This window comes from Cherax quadricarinatus, chromosome 35, assembly GCF_038502225.1.
Source record: "Cherax quadricarinatus isolate ZL_2023a chromosome 35, ASM3850222v1, whole genome shotgun sequence".
In the NCBI taxonomy this organism is placed as follows: domain Eukaryota; kingdom Metazoa; phylum Arthropoda; class Malacostraca; order Decapoda; family Parastacidae; genus Cherax; species Cherax quadricarinatus.
Window position 1 is genome coordinate 5,589,857 of NC_091326.1, and position 18,363 is coordinate 5,608,219.

At 36.1% G+C, this 18,363-nt stretch overlaps 1 protein-coding gene across 3 annotated transcripts; it reads right to left on the reverse strand.

Moving 5' to 3' along the window:
• Window positions 1-673: 673 nt before the first annotated feature.
• LOC128695165 (uncharacterized) lies at window positions 674-17,427 on the reverse strand. 3 transcript variants are annotated; one of them, XM_053785647.2, is made up of 5 exons: window positions 17,282-17,427; window positions 14,508-14,600; window positions 12,093-12,839; window positions 11,034-11,990; window positions 674-6,535 (listed from the first exon to the last, which is right to left on the reverse strand). In XM_053785647.2, the coding sequence occupies exons 2-5, from the start codon at window positions 14,586-14,588 to the stop codon at window positions 5,801-5,803; spliced, it is 2,520 nt and encodes an 839-aa protein (XP_053641622.2). In that variant the 5' UTR covers window positions 14,589-14,600; window positions 17,282-17,427; the 3' UTR covers window positions 674-5,800. The 3 variants fall into 3 exon arrangements, with proteins under 3 accessions (XP_053641622.2, XP_053641624.2, XP_053641623.2); XM_053785649.2 differs by having other exon boundaries at window positions 14,508-14,604; XM_053785648.2 differs by having other exon boundaries at window positions 14,508-14,604; window positions 17,288-17,420.
• Window positions 17,428-18,363: the final 936 nt, after the last annotated feature.

Below are 18,363 nucleotides of genomic sequence, written 5' to 3' on the forward strand. Positions count from 1 at the left end.
CTTACCTCTAATTCTTTCAATTATAACCCTACCGTATACTTTTCCTGGTATACTCAGTAAACTTATTCCTCTATAATTTTTACAATCTCTTTTGTCCCCTTTCCCTTTATATAAAGGGACTATACATGCTCTCCGCCAATCCCTAGGTACCTTCCCCTCTTTCATACATTTATTAAACAAAAGTACCAACCACTCCAACACTATATCCCCCCCTGCTTTTAACATTTCTGTCATGATCCCATCAGTTCCAGCTGCTTTACCCCCTTTCATTCTACATAATGCCTCACGTACCTCCACCACACTTACAGTCTGCTCTTCTTCACTCCTAAAAGATGGTATACCTCCCTGGCCAGTACATGAAATTACCGCCTCCCTTTCTTCCTTAACATTTAAAAGTTCCTCAAAATATTCTCGCCATCTACCTAATACCTCCCTCTCCCCATCTACTAACTCCCCTACTCTGTTTTTAACTGACAAATCCAGTGGTGAGAGAGTGCAAAAGGAGAGCAGATGATAGAGTGGGAGAGGCACTGTCAAGAAATTTTAAAGAAAATAAGAAAAAATTTTGGAGTGAGTTAAACAAGTTAAGAAAGCCTAGGGAAAGTATGGATTTGTCAGTTAAAAATAGAGTAGGGGAGTTAGTAGATGGGGAGAGGGAGGTATTAGGTAGATGGCGAGAATATTTTGAGGAACTTTTAAATGTTGAGGAAGAAAGGGAGGTGGTAATTTCATGCACTGGTCAGGGAGGTATACCATCTTTTAGGAGTGAAGAAGAGCAGAATGTAAGTGTGGGGGAGGTACGTGAGGCATTACGTAGAATGAAAGAGGTAAAGCAGCTGGAACTGATGGGATCATGACAGAAATGTTAAAAGCAGGGGGGGATATAGTGTTGGAGTGGTTGGTACTTTTGTTTAATAAATATATGAAAGAGGGGAAGGTACCTAGGGATTGGCAGAGAGCATGTATAGTTCCTTTACATAAAGGGAAAGGGGACAAGAGAGATTGTAAAAATTATAGAGGAATAAGTTTATTGAGTATACCAGGAAAAGTGTATGGTAGGGTTATAATTGAAAAAATTAGAGGGAAGACAGAATGTAGGATTGCGGATGAGCAAGGTTTCAGAGTGGGTAGGGGATGTGTAGATCAAGTGTTTACATTGAAGCATATATGTGAACAGTATTTAGATAAAGGTAGGGAAGTTTTTATTGCATTTATGGATTTAGAAAAGGCATATGATAGAGTGGATAGGGGAGCAATGTGGCAGATGTTGCAAGTATATGGAATAGGTGGTAAGTTACTAAATGCTGTAAAGAGTTTTTATGAGGATAGTGAGGCTCAGGTTAGGGTGTGTAGAAGAGAGGGAGACTACTTCCCGGTAAAAGTAGGTCTTAGACAGGGATGTGTAATGTCACCATGGTTGTTTAATATATTTATAGATGGGGTTGTAAAAGAAGTAAATGCTAGGGTGTTCGGGAGAGGGGTGGGATTAAATTATGGGGAATCAAATTCAAAATGGGAATTAACACAGTTACTTTTTGCTGATGATACTGTGCTTATGGGAGATTCTAAAGAAAAATTGCAAAGGTTAGTGGATGAGTTTGGGAATGTGTGTAAAGGTAGAAAGTTGAAAGTGAACATAGAAAAGAGTAAGGTGATGAGGGTATCAAATGATTTAGATAAAGAAAAACTGGATATCAAATTGGGGAGGAGTAGTATGGAAGAAGTGAATGTTTTCAGATACTTGGGAGTTGACATGTCGGCGGATGGATTTATGAAGGATGAGGTTAATCATAGAATTGATGAGGGAAAAAAGGTGAGTGGTGCATTGAGGAATATGTGGAGTCAAAAAACGTTATCTATGGAGGCAAAGAAGGGAATGTATGAAAGTATAGTAGTACCAACACTCTTATATGGGTGTGAAGCTTGGGTGGTAAATGCAGCAGCAAGGAGACGGTTGGAGGCAGTGGAGGTGTCCTGTCTAAGGGCAATGTGTGGTGTAAATATTATGCAGAAAATTCGGAGTGTGGAAATTAGGAAAAGGTGTGGAGTTAAAAGTATTAGTCAGAGGGCAGAAGAGGGGTTGTTGAGGTGGTTTGGTCATTTAGAGAATGGATCAAAGTAGAATGACATGGAAAGCATATAAATCTATAGGGGAAGGAAGGCGAGGTAGGGGTCGTCCTCGAAAGGGTTGGAGAGAGGGGGTAAAGGTGGTTTTGTGGGCAAGGGGCTTGGACTTCCAGCAAGCGTGTGTGAGCGTGTTAGATAGGAGTAAATGGAGACGAATGGTACTTGGGACCTGACGATCTGTTGGAGTGTGAACAGGGTAATATTTAGTGAAGGGATTCAGGGAAACCGGTTATTTTCATATAGTCGGACTTGAGTCCTGGAAATGGGAAGTACAATGCCTGCACTTTAAAGGAGGGGTTTGGGATATTAGCAGTTTGGAGGGATATGTTGTGTATCTTTATACGTATATGCTTCTAAACTGTTGTATTCTGAGCACCTCTGCAAAAACAGTGATTATGTGCGAGTGTGGTGAAAGTGTTGAATGATGATGAAAGCATTTTCTTTTTGGGGATTTTCTTTCTTTTTTGGGTCACCCTGCCTCGGTGGGAGACGGCCAACTTGTTGAAAAAAAAAAATATATCAAATCATGGTGTATTAATTATACAAATAATTGTTGGCTGTCAATATTTATATGCCTCCTTAGACTATTACATGTTCACTTTAAAGACAATTATTTTTCCTGCTTCTCTTCAGGAATCTCAACTTTCATATATTTGCTTAGACGATCTTCAACCTGCAGACAAATCAATTTTGTGTCTAAATCTAAATTAATAATAGCATGGTCATCTAATTTAATATTTTTATTTGTCAATGCAAATTTACATGCATACAGTAGTACCTCGGGATACGAACTTAATTCGTTCCAGAAGGCTGTTCGAGTGCCGATACTGAACGAATTTGTTCCTATAAGGAATAATGTAAATTAGATTAAACCATTTCAGACCCCCAAAAACACACATAATTGTTCAAGTTTTGAGCTGTTTGTATCCCAACGTACCATTGTACTGTCTTCCATCCCCTAGGGTGCTGCACGATTCCCTATGGATTTAACATTTTCCCTATGAATGGAATAATACAAATACAATAATTGTACTAAAATTTTGTTAAAGTTGTGATGGTTTACCCCAGAAAAAGAAGACTTTCTTCAGATTACTGACCTAAGCAGTATGGCTTATTTCCAGCTAGGCATTCTTCTTTAGCCCTTGCACTGTCAGTCCTCCAAAATTAAGTTTTGACAATGTCACAATTTAAAAAAAAGTATGAATTGATAAGAGAATGTTTCTGAAGGTGATGACACCAAAAATACAAAATTTGATAAGAAACTTGGGGAATTACACAAATGCAAAGATGACAGTCTGGGCACAATTTATGTACTGGCAATTTTGCCTACCGAGTCCTATTTTAAGCCAATTCCATTGCTCAATTTGACCCATTTCCTAGCTACAGTGGAACCTCAAATTTCGAACTTAATCCGTTCCAGGAGCTAGTTCTAAATTCTAAATTTGAAAAGCAAAGCAATATTTCCCATAAGAAATAATGGAAATACAATTAATCTGTTCCAGAAACCCAAAAATGTTCACAAAAAAATATATTTAATGGAGATTAATTATAGTTTTACATACACACAACAAATATAGTGTACAATTATGTATTAATAAATTTAAATAAACATATAAAATAACATTTTTACTTACCTTTATTGAAGATTGGTGATGGCATCTGGAAGATAGGGAGGAGGGAGAGGGAGTTGGGGGGGTTAGTGTTTGGAAGGGAAATCCCCCTCCATAAGGACTTTAGGTATCAAAGCCCTCTCTGGGGTTACTTCCCTTCTGTCTTTCAATGCCACTAGGACCAGCTTGAGAGTCACTGGACCCCCGTCTCGCAAATTAACTGTCCACAGTCCTCCGTTTCTAGCGCCTCTAAGATTTCCCTAAAATAGGGAAATCACCTTCCTTGATTTGTTCTTTCTTTGCCAGGATAGAAGTGATGGTTGACTTGTTTTTCCCATACATCCTGGCAAGCTCAACAAGTCTCACACCACTGATACTTCTGTATTATTTCCCTCTTCACATCTATGGTGTTTCTCACTTTCTTTACCACAGGAGTACCACTAGCAAGTTTCTTTGGGCCCATGGTAGCTTATTTCACAGTCCCACAAGCACTAAACACAACGAATTAATCATAAAATGTTTGAATGAGAGCGCAGGTTAGTGTTCACTCGAGCATCAACAAAGTCAGACTGACTCATGGCGCCTGCGTGGGGACGCGGACAGAGCTGGCTGGCCGACAGGTCCGGTACCCGGCAGTTCGAAAATAGGGGCGAGTTCGATAATAGGGACAAAGTTGGTTCGAAAAAAGCGGTCGATTTTCAAAGAGTTCGATAAGCGATAAGTTTGAAATTTGATGTTCCACTGTATTTTGCTAGTATGCCTTCCATTCTATCAACTGAGCACAAGTAGCTGCCCATTCGACTATCAAAACCACATGGTAAAATAAACAAGTCGATAATTTGGCAAATTTTACAAAAAATTAAACAAATTCCAATTTAAAAACAAAAATAAACACTATAGGCATTCCAGGCACTAAGGTAATCTTTTTCTGTTCATTATTCACATCCACAGGCATCTCCTATATAATAGCATATTTGAGGCCACTGTCCTTTAAACGTAGATCTACACGAGCTACACTAGCATGTCAATAATGTAAATCTATGTGGAAGACAATGAAAGGGTTAAAGTGAAAGCCACAACAGGCAACTAATTCCTATGTAATTATTTACTTTTTGGTAAACATTACAATACAGAGCAAATACAGTAGACAAGAGGTGATAAGTATAACAATGTAAAAAAAAAAAAATTTTCTTAATTTAAATTTAGATAAAACCAGTGACTCATGACAACAAAGTACTTGTAAAGATGACACACAAAACACTTAGGTTAATATATATTCACTGGTTATAGTCATATTAAATAAAAGTGTATTTTTCATTGTACTGAGATAACATGGCATATAATATGAAATTTTATATAAATATAATAATTATCCCACTGAAATTAAACTAATGTCAACAATTTGTGATTATAAACCAAGTACAAATTCATCAGAAAACCATATACTGTAAATACAACATTAAGAAAAACTCATATATGATAGTCAATTTAAAAAAAAAAAAAGGGCTTTTAAGTGCTGTACAGTATGATGTCTACACTTAAAAATGCAAATAAACAAAATTAATTCTGGAGCTTATAAATTATGAATCATGAAAACAATGATAGACATGGGTTAAAGGATGAGATATAATAATTACTATATCAAGGTTCACTAAAGGTTAAATGAAAAAGTTTTTTGGTATCAGCGAAAGTGTCAAAATTATTTAACTACAAAATAAAAGCATTAATTGATAATGACTGTCTTCAAAGTAATGTAATGGTTAGCCCAGTTTTTCAGGCTTATCCTGCAACCACTGGAAACCTTAAAAATAGTCAAATTAATTATGGAAGACAAGGCACCACAGTCATACATCAACTCTTGTAACTAAAAATAGATAATTACATGAACATGAAAATACTCTTCCAGCATGTTACATACATTTTTAGCATTAGTGACAAATCAGTTTTCCTATTCTGTCAAAATATTAATTTTTACTACACAGTGCAATACAAACTATACTAAACTGCTAAGAAACCATGTACTGTACATGAAATATTATGAAGGAAATGCTTCAGGGTTCTAACTAAATGCTTATTTTTTTTTTAGTAGAGATGTAATTTTTAAACTTTCTTATGGTAAATTCCCTTGAATGCATTTTGCGCTCATGTCTTAGCATGTTATAGTACTGATTTCCTTCATATGAACAAAACCGACAAGAGAAAGGTTTCTCCCCAGTGTGAATCACCCTATGAGCCTTTAAACGGGCATTGGTCTTGCAACGGTAGTAACACTGTTCACAAGCAAAAGGCTTTTCATGAATAAGAGCATGATAAATTAGATCTGAAGCCTTCACTGATTTATAAGAACACTTATCACAAGAGTAAGAATTTTTACCTTTATGAGTAAAATGACTCATTTCTTCATGCGATTCACTGACTAGAGCACAAACAATTGAATGCTCCTTTCTTTTAGTGCAAGCATGTCTATTTGCAGTTTTTAAATATTTTGATGAAAATGAACAAATACGGCATACGTACACATCATCTTTCAAATGAATACAAATATGTTTGTTCAGAGTTTCTTCTGAACTGGATGTATAAAGACAGAGACTACAAGCAAAAGGCTCTTCTTTGTAGCCATTATTTAATCTAGGACCTGGTTCATTAGATACTTCACTTACAATACAAGAGGCACTACTTTCATCATTCTCATTTGTATTCAGCAAGGTGCTGTAGATGGAGTTCTTCTCTAATGACTGATCAGAATCAAGGCAGACATTCTCACAAAGTTCTAGTCTCTTGTCTGCTTTCTCCACAATCTACAAGAATAAAAAAACAGTAAGATATAATCTAACTAAAGCACAAGAAATTTTAATATACAGTATATGAATATTAATAGGCACAGTATTCTACTATCATAACTTTAAAATGTTAATGCTATTGTAGTAATAAAAAAAATTCATTAAATAAAAAATAAAATGTAAAAATATATATACAGGCAGGCCCAACTTATACAGCAGGTTAGGTTCCAGGCTACTGCTGTAAACTGAAACCTTTTTTCATTTTCAAATGCATATAAAAGCTTGGATAAACCATACCCCCGGCCGGGATTGAACCTGCGGTCATAGTCTCAAAACTCCAGCCCGTCGCGTTAGCCACTAGACCTAGCTGGTCTAGTGGCTAACGCGACGGGCTGGAGTTTTGAGACTATGACCGCGGGTTCAATCCCGGCCGGGGGTATGGTTTGTTTGCAATCGTGTCATTACGATTTCTTAAGTCAGCTTGGATAACATGTTTACACTATCAGCTTGGATAACATGTTTACACTATCATATATTATGTGAACAATGCAGCTAGGCCTAAGAAAGGCATATGCAATACACACATTACTCATCTTAAAATATTTGCATCCCTAGCTTACAGTGAGTAGTTACTATATTTATTGTAGGAAGTTTGAATAAATGAAGAATCGGTTTAACTGAACACTGCTACATTAGCAAACCACTGTAAAGCAGGGCCTGCCTGTATTTTTTTTTTTTCAACAAGTCGGCCGTCTCCCACCGAGGCAGGGTGACCCAAAAAAGAAAGAAAATCCCCAAAAAGAAAATACAGTGGACCCCCGGTTAACGAACTTTTTTTCATTCCAGTAGTATGTTCAGGTGCCAGTACTGACCGAATTTTTTCCCATAAGGAATATTGTGAAGCAGATTAGTCCATTTCAGACCCCCAAACATACACGTACAAACGCACTTACATAAATACACTTACATAATTGGTCGCTTTTGGAGGTGATCGTTAAGCTGGGGTCCACTGTACTTTCATCATCATTCAACACTTTCACCACACTCGCACATTATCACTGTTTTTGCAGAGGTGCTCAGAATACAACAGTCTAGAAGCATACACATATAAAGATACACAACATATCCCTCCAAACTGCCAATATCCCAAACCCCTCCTTTAAAGTGCAGGCATTGTACTTCCCATTTCCAGGACTCAAGTCCGACTATATGAAAATAACCGGTTTCCCTGAATCCCTTCACTAAATTTTACCCTGCTCACACTCCAACAGATCGTCAGGTCCCAAGTACCATTCGTCTCCATTCACTCCTATCTAACACGCTCACGCACGCTTGCTGGAAGTCCAAGCCCCTTGCCCACAAAACCTCCTTTACCCCCTCTCTCCAACCCTTTCGAGGACGACCCCTACCCCGCCTTCCTTCCCCTATAGATTTACATGCTTTCCATGTCATTCTACTTTGATCCATTCTCTCTAAATGACCAAACCACCTCAACAACCCCTCTTCTGCCCTCTGACTAATACTTTTATTAACTCCACACCTTCTCCTAATTTCCACACTCCGAATTTTCTGCATAATATTTACACCACACATTGCCCTTAAACAGGACATCTCCACTGCCTCCAACCGTCTCCTCGCTACTGCATTTACCACCCAAGCTTCACACCCATATAAGAGTGTTGGTACTACTATACTTTCATACATTCCCTTCTTTGCCTCCATAGATAACGTTTTTTGACTCCACATATACCTCAACGCACCACTCACCTTTTTTCCCTCATCAATTCTATGATTAACCTCATCCTTCATAAATACATCCGCCGACACGTCAACTCCCAAGTACGTATCTGAAAACATTCACTTCTTCCATACTCCTCCTCCCCAATTTGATATCCAATTTTTCTTTATCTAAATCATTTGACACCCTCATCACCTTACTCTTTTCTATGTTCACTTTCAACTTTCTACCTTTACACACATTCCCAAACTCATCCACTATTTATTTATTTATTTATTTATTTAGTAAACAAATGTACAATATAAACATACATATACACATCACAAACAAAAAAGACATGAAAATAGGAAAAGACACCCGAGCTTTCATGTGCTTACACATTTCATCATAGGAATTGGAAGGAGAGGCAAGAGAAGCACATTTTGTGTAAAACACTGTAGTGATACCTCATTCAGAGCAGGCAACAACTCACCCAGTGAAGTTTCACCTCAGTGTTTAACCCTTAAACTGTCCAAGCAGATCTATGTTCACATGCGTAGTGCTCCAAAAGTAGATCACGTTTTTTTTTTTTACACGTTTTCAAATGTAAAAAAAAAAGATCTACTGTTTTTTACATACTTTCAAATGTTGAAAAAACGTAGATCTACGTTTGGACAGTTTAAGGGTTAACAGAAAATGTTCTTTTCTTCCCTCTCCTTCCAATTCCTCTGACGATGCACGTCTAAGTACATTAAAGCAGTCAGGTGTTTTTACCAATTTCACTGATATTTTTATATATTTGCAATCACTTATTTGCAATTTATTCCATACATACTTTTTTTTTTTAACACACTGGCTGTCTCCCCCCCAAGGCAGGATGAGCCAAAAAACAAACACTTTCATCATCATTCACATTGTGACAGGATCCACAGGCATAACACCAGACACAAACATCTCTATGACATTCCCCGTGTTCGACTAAACCTTCACAAAAACTCAATGTATTTCAAAGGACCTAAAATCTGGAACACCCTACCTGAAAACTCTAGAACTGCAGACACATTCATCACTTTCAAAACTACAGTTAGAAAACATCTTATCTCCCTGATACACCCCGACAACTAACTACATGATAACCACCTGGTGGTTCACAATTACACTCACTCACCCACTGACTATAAACCCAGAAATACTAATCTTAATCTTAAAATAATAAATCCTAACTAGTCATAAGTTTGCCTATGATACTCCAATATAGACATTTGTGCCAAAACAAAAGCATTCACATTGCTACACTCACAAATTATGATGTAGTCACTTAGCCTTAATGCCATAATCTGTAAGGATTTAATGTTAAGAATTAATCTAAGTCTGCCCGAAATGCCTAGCCATGCTAGGTGCCCTAGTAGCCCCCTCTGTAATTAGTATTTTATAACATGTAAACCACACAATACCCAAAACCTGTAAACCCCACATTGTAACCATTATAGAGAATAAACTTGAACTGAACTGAAATGAATTGAATTATCATTGCCTTGCCAGAGGCACACAGATATGACAATTGAAATGCCCCTCTTAAATAGTAAACATCCCAAATACATATACGTATAAAGAAAAAAGACTAACACACCGAACATATCCCACAGAGGCAGGGTGACCTAAAAAAAAGAAACATTTTCATCATCACTCACTCACTCCATCAGTCTTGTTAGAGGAGTGCTAATACTCCAGTTCAAAACTGCAAATATTCCCACCCCTCCTTCACTGTGCAGGCACTGTATACTGGTAGTAAAATCAACTTTAGTACAGTGGTACCTTGACTTGCGAGTTTAATTTGTTCTGTGAACCAGTTTGTAACTCAATTTGCTTGTATATCAAATAAATTTTCCTCATTGAAATTAATTGACATTCCATTAATCCATTCCAACCCCCAAAATACTACCCCAATTTTTTTGTTATGGGTTTTTAAATAAGACAAATGTATTTATAAATAAGAAATATGGTATACTCCACTCACCACCATACCTACTCCACCCACCATTATCACTATTCCACCGACCACCATGACTACTACACCCACCACTATCAGTACTCCACCCACATTAATGTTTCTCGAAAAGCTTTGATTGTTGAACTGGAGGTACCCCTTCCTCAGATTTATACGAGAACCAAACAAGGGACAAGGTGCCTCACTACAATCTGGAAGAGCATGTGGGATGGGACGAAGTATACCTGACATTCCTCTGGGTACAGAGTTGGATTTGACTTCAGATACGCCGCCAATTAGTGGCGGCATATCTGAAGCTCGCTCCTAACTCTGATTTTGGCTTGCAACTGAAAGCCTATAATCAAACGAGCGATGGCTCGTAACTCGGAAAACTCGTAAGTTGGGGCACTAAGTCAAGGTACCACTGTATTTTTCAACTATATAATGTTTAAGGAAAATAAAAACTAGATATGGAAAGCTTATGTTTTTAATAACTGCTGGGAACCAACCACATGACTGCATAATGGAGTAATAGAGGTTACCTACCTTCTGTTCATTACTTATCTGACAGATAAAAAATCATAAAAGAATAGAAGAAAATAAGGTACAGTATGGATGATTTCTTAGCAGCATCAACTTCGAAAAAGCTAGTGTAAAAAAGCTACTAGAAAACAAACTTTATATGTACTGTATCTGGTAGAGTATATTAAAATAAATACAGAAGACAGGACATCAAACATAGCTCAGGTCCTTTAACTATGAAGTAACCACTAATATACGATCAGGAACACACAAGAGTAAATACACAATACCTTTTTTGAAGACGTACTGGAGCGAGTCAATCTATGTGAAGTTTCTCTTCGAAACTGTTGATCAGCGTTTTCTCGTAGATCCACATTTTTAATCCGTGACTTATGAATTTCTATGCATCGAGAGCTTGCAGCTGAAAGGACAGTTTCCAATTTTTTTGTTCGTCCTCTTTCTTTAACTGCTAGTACCATCCTAGGCTGTACTCTTTCTTTTTTAACTACTGGTACAATCTTCGCCCATCTTCCACTTTTTTCATTTTTAACCATTGGTAACTTCCTTGGCCGTCCTCTTCGTCTTTTAACTGGCTCTGGAGTGTGATTTGTTCCAGACAGGGATTTTAGAGCATTTGCATCTGAATTCTTTTTGGATTTGGTAAAAATGTTATCAATAGGTGCTCTATGGCTGACACCAAGTGCTGTATTATTATGGTCATTGTTAATTGTAATTTCAGGACAAGATTGATGCCCATTCTTATGCTCTTGGCAATTGCTACAGTTTGCCGTGTCATCTGGTTCCATATTGTCTTCAGTTGTCATAGAGGGAAAACTGTAACACTCCTCAGGGTCTTGCAAATTTCTGGAGTTGTTGCTAGCAATTCCACCATTACACACCACCATACTGTTTTTGGCAACACCCACATCATTATCTTCATGTCCATTAACAATGCATGTGCCTGATAACTCCTGTTTAAGAACTGCTCTTACCACCTCTGTTTGACAGACATCTCCTGGGGATATGTTTTGAGAGACCCTGTTGTCTTGAAAAGTGGCAGCCACTGGTATATTATTTTGATCCCTGGAGGTACATATTCCTTCCATGTCATTACCTTGGTTGGAAGAATAAGTTCTTGTACAGTGTAAACAATCAATGTTCATAGAATTCCCAACTCCATTCACATTGCATTCTTCTGGCAACAATTCTATGATTTCATTTTTTATGTCTATCTCCTCCACAATACTCTGAAAATAGTGATGTAATTAGGACAATATAATTAGCTTTTATATAATTCTAGAGCAGTCCTTATAAATTAATGTAATCAAGTGGAGAAGTGCCGAACTTACCTTGTTTGAATGATCCATAGCAGAATCAGTGTTGGAAGTTTGTCTCTCATGTGTACTGTCTTGGGATAACAAATTCTCTCTCCACAGCATCAAAGCTTCATGACAACTGTCACCCTTGACAGAATTCAAAGACAATAATTCACCCAAGTTTTGAGAAACTAAGTTAGACTGTACTAAGCTTATTTCAGAGTCTGGTACAATGCTGAGAGTGGATGAGTGGGTCAAGCTGCCTTCACTATTTTCATTAATTTCAGGAGTGCCTTCTCTTACAAGGAAACTTGATACAGTTTGCCTAGATAACTCTGTTTGTCTCATCTGCTTGCTTGCTGCGGGTTGGCTGTCAAAATCTGCTGATCCATTTCTGCACTCTTTTTCTTGCTGTACACTTAGAACCGTATTTTTCGTACTTAATTTCTGATTATACTGTATGTTGGGAATTGCCTCTCCATATAAGTTTACATCTGTATGATCATCTGCATCTTCAGAGAGGCCTTTCACTTTAAGAACTGAAGCAGTATGTAAAACACCAGAAACACATCTCTGCAAAATGGTTGCCTCTCCACTATACATATATGACAGCAAAACTTCTAAATAAGCAGCTTTAATATCTGCCAAAACAATCACTGGATTCTTACAATCAAGCTTATTAAAAATATTTTCAAAATAACTACTACACATTGCCAAAACAATTCTGTGAACCGGGAAGACACGACCTTCACACATTATTGTAGCATCACAGTACTGTTCCTGAAAAAGACAAATAAATGGTGGCATCAACTCCAGTTAAAAAGTTTCAAATAAAACAAAGGTTGGCCATTTCAGTCAGCCAGTATAACCAATCCACACAATATTATAAATTTACAAGAAGTTGGCTTGTGAAAATAAATAAAGCTGAATGCTAATGCTGGGAAGAAGTGCAGTACATGTATTAAACAAAAACTGATATTTGGGGGCAGATGTGTCTGCAGACTATGTATAAAAAGAGGGAAATCACAGACCAAAAATGGAAAAGAAAGATAGGCACTGTGTATATTACTGGGGAGGGGGGGGGGTTAAATGTAGAAAAACACTTTTCGTACTCCTTTACTCATCAACAGAATTTTCCTTGAATATCTCAAAAGTTATTTACCTATTTACTGAAGACACACTATTAATAATGAACAGAATGAAACTTCTTTCAACAAACAGGCCGTATCCCACCGAAGTAAGGTCAGGGGTGCCCCCCCTCCCCCTCAAAAAAAAAAAAATCTCTAACTTTAGCAATGTATACAAGAGCAGGGGTTACTGGCTCCTTAAGAATAAAACTATTTTTATAATTAATATTCAACAATGAATGGGGTGTATGGGGTAAAGGGCAGATATTTTATTAAATGTCCACAACTTACCAACTTCACTTTTTCAGGGGATTAAAATAAGGCATATTACAGTACTGTATTTCCTTTCATAATAAAATTGGTTTAGCATTGTTTTATCAGTAGGCAGTGTTCAAAACATTGTGGAAGTCACAATATGAGTCATGTTGCTGCCAAATCCAATTTGGCAGCAACACGAGTTGTGTGTACTGTATATTCATTTTACTTTTGTACCTTTTTTTTTGGGGGGGGCCTAGCTCTATTGTGCACTTAATATATGATAGTGTAAACATGTTACAACCATTTTATATATTTGAAAGTGAAAAAATTGCTTTCGCTTTACGATAACAGCCCAGAACCTAACCTGTCATAAGTGGGGCCCTCCTGTATTTAGAAAAAAAAAAAGAAAAAGGAAAACTCAAATTACAGGCCTATCCCCATGAAAAAAAAAATATGAGAGGTCAGCAGACAAAAATGAACAAAATAAGTTTCCATAGTGAAGCTGGTTTAATCTTGGTTTTGCTATTATGAGGTTGCCAGTACTTCTTACACAATTTATTACTTTCAAGGCATGGTGAAATTATCATTTTTATTAAAATATTAGATTTCATTGATGGAGTCAAAAATTTACAAGTCAACCCAAATAATAAGAGTGCCAAGGTAAATAAGGCAATTTTTAGCTCAAAGTACAAGGCTGGCATTGGCTTATGTATGGTAGACAATATATGGCAACTCTGGCATAGTTTTGTTTCATTATTGTCATGATCAGCAGATTGATCTTCCAATAAAAAACTGGTTTCCAAAACAACCAATTTTAATGAAATAATTTTCTGAAAACAAATGTTTGCAATTTCCAAGTCACTGAACAGACATTCTCAAGGTATTGTCTGTAAGCCACACAGTGGTAAAAAAAAAAAATTAAAGTAAAAATGATAAAGTATATTCCTTTAATAGGGCTGCCTAATGATTAAAATACTAGGGGTTAGACTTCAAAATAAGACAAGGCAAGAAATTGTTCTCAGCTACAAGTGTGCACATAATATATTTTCTTCTTGTACAGTACCTTGTCTCTGATGATGGACAAGAGGCGCAAAATTGTTAGATGATGGTCACTCCACCGCAGGTACAAAGTCTGATCTCCCATGATTACTTCACACTACCTAGACAAATGAAAAATGTTAACATTTACCTAAATGAACTTTAGTATAAAAAAAAGATGGGGGGGGGGGGGAAGAGGAGGGCTTCCTAATTTTGAAATAAAATATTTAACAAATAAGTACGGCCATTTTAAGACACAAAACAAAAGGCAAGTGTATACTGAACGTATCAGTCCTGTAAAAGTTTGCAAGATACAGAAATTTAGTAAAATTACTGGCAAACACAATTCTGGAAAGATGGCAACTGAGTGAATGATGGTCACCCAGACTTGGCTAACCTAAAATTGTTTCATATTATTGATATACAGGTACTCCTTGACTTACGATGTAGTTACGTTCTGACGAACCCATCATAAGTCATATATGAAAGATTTGCTAAATAAATAAAATAACGACTGTCACTGAGTAAGTACATAAACAAATAATTACTGTAACTAAATAAAAGTAATGAAAAGTAAATAAATGATTACAAGTTACAGACTTGCTGCCTTCAAGCTGGGTTATTATCTTAAGTTTCATCTCCAAAGTAATTGTTTTTTTGCACCACTGTAAAGTTGAAATACGATTAGCTGAACATCATAAGTCGAGGAGCACCTGTACATGTACATACCAGATTAAATAAATTATGTTATTGGACAAGGTGTGGTTATATTTTATTAAGTCACCAAGCCTACTGCTTGTATAACGGGTTCGGTGACTTAAAAATTCAATTGGTGTATACCAAGCTAGGATTACATACAAAGGTTAATGTCTCATAATAAGAATAAATAATAACCGTTATAATGATAATTGTAATAACCGTAATAACCATAATAACTAATAATAACTGTAATTTATTTATTAATTTAAACATGATACAGAGAAGTACAAGGAATACAATTTTTAAAGTGCAGCATGCCAAAGCCCCTTGTATGTGAGCATTATGGGCAGGCTTAAACTTAACTTAAGATTAACTAAGCAATGATATATTCAGTGGTACAAAAATTATTGTAAAACAGATAACAATTTAGTACAAATGAGTATTACAAAGACAGGTCATATGGTCATTTACTGTGTTGCTGTGTAATCAGTAGAATGGAGTATTCTGTTAGGTAATGAAGTTAAATAGTAACAAAGTTTGATTGGGTCACAGGTTGATATTTATGAGATACAATAATGAGATACATATATGATATACGAGATACAATTATTCAGTATTTATTTAGTTGTGGGTGAGTAAGTGATTTTTGAGAAGAGACGAATTTATAAACAGACAGCGTTTCTTTTATAATAACTAATAATAACCATAATAACTAATAACCATACTAATACTAATAACCGTACTAATACTGATAACCATACTAATACTAATAACCTCACTAATACTAATAACCGCACTAATACTAATAACCGCACTAATACTAATAACCGCACTAATACTAATAACCGCACTAATACTAATAACCGCACTAATACTAATAACCGCACTAATACTAATAACCGCACTAATACTAATAACCGCACTAATACTAATAACCGCACTAATACTAATAACTGCACTAATACTAATAACCTCACTAATACTAATAACCGCACTAATACTAATAACCGCACTAATACTAATAACTGCACTAATACTAATAACCGCACTAATACTAATAACTGCACTAATACTAATAACCGCACTAATACTAATAACCGCACTAATACTAATAACCGCACTAATACTAATAACCGCACTAATACTAATAACCTCACTAATACTAATAACCGCACTAATACTAATAACCGCACTAATACTAATAACCGCACTAATACTAATAACCGCACTAATACTAATAACCGCACTAATACTAATAACCGCACTAATACTAATAACCGCACTAATACTAATAACCGCACTAATACTAATAACCGCACTAATACTAATAACTGCACTAATACTAATAACCTCACTAATACTAATAACCGCACTAATACTAATAACCGCACTAATACTAATAACTGCACTAATACTAATAACCGCACTAATACTAATAACTGCACTAATACTAATAACCGCACTAATACTAATAACCGCACTAATACTAATAACCGCACTAATACTAATAACCGCACTAATACTAATAACCGCACTAATACTAATAATCATACTAACACTAATAAATAATTTATTATCAGTCATTGGAAGCACTAAACCCATAGGGGTAAGTAAGTAAGTTTATTTAGGTATACACAAATACAGTTACATAGAATTATCATACATAGCAGCATATGTGTAGAGAACCTAGGATAACCCAAAAAAGTCAGAGTGACTTATTTCCATAGGGGTCATATAGCACCTGGTGGAAATGGCAGATACTAAGGTTTTGTTTGCTTTTTGTATACAGGATACAAATAAGATAATAAAAAGACCCTAATGGAAATAAGTCAATATGTATGATAATTGTATTTTTTATGTACCTGTACCTAAATAAACTAACACACGTAATAGGGGCAAAAAGTACATTAATTAAGCAAATTTAACCTAGGATAATCCCTTGATCCAAGGAACAAGAGCAGATTCAATTCTCTGAATCAAGGAACGCCCTAGAGATAAATTAAAAAAAACCGCTAAAAAGTTTAAACTGTCAGAGGCGCTAAAGACGAAGCTCTCAAACATAGAAAAGTAATTCGTGCCCTGTGAAATACAAGTCCTTACAAGTACTTAAGAGTTTGTAGACATCGACAGGTTCCTCCTCCTCCGGGGTGTAGACAGCCTATGTGATAGGCCTCAGTGGTATAATTGTTGGTTGGGTTGTGAGGTTGTTGAGTCACAGTGATGACTACGCTACTGCTACGGTTCTCAGTGATGGCCGGTCACCCACCTCTACCACCTCACTTATACAAAACTAAGTTAATAAGTAAATAAGTTTATTTAGGTACAGGTATACATAAATATAGTTACACAAATTATCATACATAGCAGTATATATGTAGATTACCTAGGATAACCCCCCCCCCAAAAAAAAAAAATCAGACTAAGTGACTTATTTCCATTAGGGCCCTTGTAATATCTTATTTTTTAAAGTTCATTTCGATAAGTAAGTTTATTTAGGCACAGGTACACACAAGCACAATTATCTTACATAGTATAAATTACCTAGGATAAACCAAAAAGTCATATAGTAATTCATTTAACTAATGAGCTGTATAAAACATGTGGGTTGTACCGCATCACTATGAATATAAGGATAAAATCTCAAAATTTCAGAGAGCTTATTAAAAATCCGAAGTACATTTGCATACCAGTGACTTTCTTTGTGCCTAACAATATTTTGCTTCATGCAAACTATATTATCCTTGTACAGCATAAAAAGAAATAAAAATTTGAATATGAATAATGAGGTTATTTGCCACATCATGTAGTGTTAGTATATAGTGTCTCTAAATTAAAAACTTCAGTCCATTTAGTCCATTTAGAATTGTCTCCTTTATCGTAGGTTAAATTATAAATAATTTACCATATAAAACCATTGTTTCGCCAGAGATGTTACTCATTGTGATCAAGGACACTTTGTACATCTCAGGACATTCATTAGAGGAAACGTTTCGACACGAGTGGCTTCATCAGTCCTTTGTATGGACTGATGAGGCCACTGTGTGGCGAAACGTTTCCTCAATAAAGATACTCAAATGTTGCACATGTGTCTAACTTATCAACTTGTCGGTTCTCTGAACCATTCATCTACATTCCTGTCTGACACAGCAACATCTTGGGATCTTAATACAGGGAATTCTTCA